The 5,355-nt window shown below is 38.6% G+C and overlaps 1 protein-coding gene across 1 annotated transcript; it reads left to right on the top strand.

Annotated features, from left to right (window-relative positions):
* Nucleotides 1-1,003: 1,003 nt before the first annotated feature.
* Nucleotides 1,004-3,590, top strand: kcne4 (potassium voltage-gated channel, Isk-related family, member 4). The gene is made up of 2 exons (XM_086080804.1): nt 1,004-1,128; nt 1,435-3,590. Exons 1-2 carry the CDS (start codon nt 1,042-1,044, stop codon nt 1,972-1,974), a joined length of 627 nt encoding a protein of 208 aa, XP_085936930.1. The 5' UTR covers nt 1,004-1,041; the 3' UTR covers nt 1,975-3,590.
* The last annotated feature ends 1,765 nt before the right edge of the window (nt 3,591-5,355 follow it).

Genomic DNA, 5,355 nt, shown 5'->3' with positions numbered 1-5,355 from the left:
ACTAAAGTGTTCAATGGTATACGGAATATGAGAACCTGCTTGAGTTGTTTCTGGACCTTTTCAGCTGGTAGAAAGTATTTGAAAGATGAAGACATAGAAAATGAATTTACACATACATTTTAAATTTATTTCTAGAAGATTCACTCCGTTGTTGTTTTTTTAATGGGAAACACATTGAATGTTTCCAGTAGCGCTGACAAAACATTGTGGCCCCCACCATTCAAATTGCCTATCCATCCCTGCATTAGAGCTTTTAAAGTAGAGTTGTTTTGTTTTCTTATCGTTTTAATGAACCAAAAAAAATCACTAGAGAATACTATCTTTCTTTTTGATTGAACCAGGCTGGCTACTCTGACTTCCTCCCAGAGTAAAAAAAACAACACTATTTACAGTACCGTAAAAAAAAAAAAGTATTTGTAGGCCCTCTGTAAAGTCTTTTATTTTATTTATTTTTTTGCAAAGTTTACCTTTTAATGTCATCAAACAATCAGACAAAAGATAACACAAGTAAGCATAAAAAGCAGTTTTAAAAAGCTGGGGTGGGGGGGAATATGAAAAACTAAAAATCTATCAAAACAATTGTGTATCATTAATGAAATACTTGTATGTGTATAGGAAAAGATCCCTTAGTTTCAAAAGACAGCTCATTATAATACATTCTGTGTGTTAGCTCACATTTTTGTTAAAATTGCATGGCATTGTTAAAAAAAAGGTTCCGCACCAACAATTCTGTCTTCATGAATTTAGCCACTTGTTTAACAATGCATTTACAATTGCTGTTGTCAGTGGTGTACAACTGCACTACTGAAACGTGTTTTGAATGCGTTGCATGCTTTTACAGCCAAATTATGTGACGACAATTCTGAAAATGTCTCATAAAGTTGTGGATGGAGTTTTTTTATCCCAACAGCCGTAAGTGAGACGACATTTTGTGTTTTCTTAAGATTTCCACATGCAGGCACAGACACAAGCCATGTTACACAGGCGGCCCCCTCCACGTGACTCACAGTTGGGGTAGGGGGTGGCGACTCTGTATAAATAATGTCATCCTTGGAGAACATCTGCCAAACAAAAAGAGCTCCAAGAAGTTGCTCGTTCAAGGCTCATGAAATTTGGCTCCTCGTTTTGGTGAGTTAACAATTAATCTTTTCAGTGTGTTTCAAGATCATTTATGTTGGTTTATATGAAGAAGAAAAAATAATGTTTAATCTCTATTGCCTATTATAAATACTGTGAAGTTTTGTTTCACACAAATACCTAATGAGCAACTTAAACTGAAGTCTGTAAAGTGAATAAGGTAATGTTAGAGAGAGAGAGAGTGCTGTTTTAGCCTACTTCTAATTTAATACAGATTAATTACACAATTTGTGTATGCTTGTGCATGTTTCATGTTTGAGGGACAACTATATCCAAACGGATTTAATTTTCTTTTAGTTTACCAAGCGAGGCTTCTGTGACAAGATGGTGCACCTGGAGAACTCCACTCAGTCTTCCCCACACACCCCTCTTCGCGCGCAGGCGGCGCCAAGCAGCGGGAACGCGTACTTGTACATTTTAATCGTCATCTCTTTCTACGGAGTCTTCCTCTGTGGCATCATGCTCGGCTACTTCCACTCCAAGAGGAAGGAGAAGAGGAGGACCAACATTTTCACGCGCCTCGTGCACGAGGAGGAGAAACGGGAGTGGGGCGCGCTCCCCAAGAAGCACAGTCTCTCCTTCCCGGAGGAGGCCGCCCCGGCGGGGCGCTCTTTGAACCTAGCTTTGTCGTTCTCCGGTAACCGCGGCAACCCCTTCGGACATCTACGTCACGAGAGCGCGCTGCCCTCTCCGCTTGCGTGCGCGCTCTGCACGGAGCAAAGCAGCGTCAGCTCCCTGTGCTCCTCCGCGGACACGCGCTTGGCCATCGAGGAGGAGGAGTCGGACAGCGGAACCGGGGAGGGTCCGGATGAGACCCCCAAGGGGGCAGTGGAGTGAGGACTCCGGCTGAAAAGGACGGAAGGAAGAATCGCACGATTCAAGGCCCTGTCAGGGCCATATTGCCTAATGATGTTCAAGAACCAGGGGTGCACTCACACTTACTTTAAAGTGCGGATTGTCCAATGAAAGATTCTGGTAAAAGTGGGCGTTCTGATTCAACTCTATAGCCTACTGAAGAAAAAGTAAAAAAGTGCAGACTCTGAGATAGGCCTACTTAACAACAAAAGTAAAACATAATAAATGAAATGTTACCGTCAGACACAATGCCTTTTTTTCATAACTTGGCACAACAACAAAAAGTGCACACAATTACTCAGTTTTCAATTGTGCTCGTACTGCGGAGAGAGAAAAAAATAAACAGGGAAGAGCTTTGCTGCAAATTAAATTCTGACAGGGACTGAACTGATAACATGTCGGAATCCTTGTCCAAAATTAGACCCCAAAACGTCACGTTTGTCCAACCATATTGCATCGTCAAATAGAGCAAGCCGTTTTCAACACTATAGATTGGTTAATAATTAATTAACACACACAAGTGATGAATCGAAAAATCGTATCGTTACACTTGCCTTTTGCCCAATGTTTGCTCAAATAGGTTCCAGCTTACCTGCGGCAACCGACATAGAAAATAAATGGATTGACATTAAATGTTCCCCTTGTGGGATTGTGGTCATCTACGATCATTCATATTAAGTGTTTAGCATGATCCACGCACACACACACGCACATATGAGCTCAGAAATTAGTCTGTTCTTGTGTTTTATCGTAGCAGCAAAATAAATTAAGCCGTTTTTTTTTTATCAAGGATAAGTGGGGCAGTGCTTCACTATCTAGCAAATGGTACGATGATGTTTATTATGTTTTACTTTTCATTTTTACATTATCTGTTAATACAGACTGCTGATTGTACAGACTGTGTAATTGCTTATCTCGTTGGGTGATTCAATGGTGCAACTAATGTATAAAAAAAGAAAAAAGAAAAAAAAGAGACTTGTTTCATCCATCGTAATGCTATCCATGCTTTTTTTGGGATAGTGAAAAAGAAAAACAATCCAAGCAATTCTGCTGTGATTGCTGAAATGCCATTTCACGTGTGATATAGATTGTATTCATTGTCTGTGCTGTTATACATGTTTAAAAATAGTGAGTTTGAAAACAGGGCAACAATTGTCTTGGCCTACCTAGTTGTTTGTGCCCCATTTATGTTAAAAACACCTCGAGGTTGGATTGCTTTTTTGTATTCTCTTCTGAAGTATCTGTGCCTTGCCTCTCTGCAACCCCTCTAATTTGGGTTGATGACTCATCCTGCAGGATATCCAAGGAACCGGCCATCTTCTTTTGGCTCAGTGAACTGAAACTGATTCCCCCTTTCTCTATTATGCTCTAGTGATAAAATGCACCTGGAACGCACTTGAAAGACTGTTAATAGACCTGTTTGTCTGTCTGTCAGCAAACGTATATTTTAGCTTCCGCATATGCGCTCTGATAATCTATGGAGTAAATTTGCATGATCACTATAGCGCACATGTGAATGTTAGTATTTGTCACCATGTAAGACTTAATTTAAGAGGTAGGGAAGAACAATAAATGGTTTACTTTGTACAATACAGAAATACATGCAGAGCTCTCGTTTTGTTGTTATACAGCACTGTACCAATAGGGGGCAGTCTTGTAGCGGTTATTCAATGAACCAGTAGAATGAGGGTCAAATGAGAGGGAAGAAATGATTGTGTCCATGTTATTTTGGAACTAACCTTCCGCACGTCATGATTCCATGCAAAGCTGAGAAGAAATACACAATACAAGGTTGTACGGTTCTGAATGAACTGAACACCGTGTCTAAGCAACAGTTTACACCACCTCTACAACGACAACAACACTATTTAAAATGACTTAAAATATGTATTAATTTGATGAAATTTTGATTTTATTTTGCAGTATTCTGTTTGTAGTTTGTAGTGATTGCCTCATATACAGTAGTGTTACCAATATCATTTTACCTGTTTGAAGCAGTAATATAATAAGGTCCTATTTTCCTGCTCAGTCCAAGTCTAGCGCAAAGCACAGACTAACTGTGCTTATGGGTGTAATTGTATTTCTTTTGGTATTTTCGTAGACGTGCACAGCTAGAAATGTGCATTTGTGCCGTTGTGGGAGTGACACAGACAGCTTGTTTCCCGGTCAGTGGAAACAGCACCTCTCATTCCCTTTCAAATCAGCAGTGGATGTTGTAAAGTTGGCCAGGGCGATCACAGATCACAGCAGATTTGACATATTTAGCTGGATTTGGGTACTGTTTTCTAACGAGAATTGATAAAATATTAACTTGCTAACAGTTGGTGTACTGACTTCATTTTCCTGTTAGGTCACTCACCGTAATGTTGGCGTAGTGCTTATCAAGTGTTTGAATAGAGAATTGTCATGAACATGGTTGACTAGCAAATGTTAGTCGCAAATATTTTACATGATTGCAAAACCTTTTGTTTCAAGCAGGACAATTTCTTGTTAAGTGAAGGACGCTGAATCAATGAAATAGGTCCAGTCTCTACAATACTTATATTCCTGAAGGTCAAGAAAATGACCTTTAGTCTCCTTTTCGAGCCTAGTAATATCTTTTCTGATAAAGATTGCGCGCCTGGCTGTTGTAGGAGATACCAATTCCGCTAACTTTATCAGGGAACTGCTATGACCAATGAGGATACATCCTCATGGATTCTATAATGGACTGACGTTCTTACGGTCAAAGAGCGAAATGTTTACAGCTATATGAATTGATGTACTTACAGCCAGTCACTTGAGATTTAGTTCATTTAAATCTTTTCAGATAAATAAAATATGATTAAAACTAAATTACATTTGATTTGAAACACTGGCTCTAATTACATAAATAGCCAAAATCAACAAAAAAAAATATTATGTTCAAATAATACCTTTAAAAACCCATTTTGACACTTGCTGTCGGCTAAAAATGACATCACACATGCTCAGGGCTCAGGTAACGACCGATATTGGCTTAGTTTGCAAACGTCACATGACCTGAGCACCTGTGATGTCATTTTCAGTCAACAGTAAGTGTCAAAATGAGCTTTTAATGGTATTAATTGCACATGAAAAAAAAAAAAAATTATCTAATTATACACCTCTTACTGCTGAAAAGGGCTAAATGAAGTATCCCTTAAAAAATGTTTTATATTATTTAAAATTTCCATGTAACTTAAATTCCAGTTAAGATGATGGTTGAATCAATATTGTTTCTTTAACATTGATTCAATTAAAAATAAACTAAAACGTGCATGCATATTCTGATTTAATTGATGCTTGAATTAACTATGATATTGTGTGATTTATGGTTGAAAAAAAACACGTTGACTCAGCATT

This window comes from Leptonotus elevatus, chromosome 7 (assembly GCF_054856555.1).
Source record: "Leptonotus elevatus isolate MCC_2025b chromosome 7, RoL_Lele_1.0, whole genome shotgun sequence".
In the NCBI taxonomy this organism is placed as follows: domain Eukaryota; kingdom Metazoa; phylum Chordata; class Actinopteri; order Syngnathiformes; family Syngnathidae; genus Leptonotus; species Leptonotus elevatus.
The sequence above is the reverse complement of the archived record's forward strand: the minus strand, read 5'-3'. Positions and strand labels throughout refer to the sequence as shown.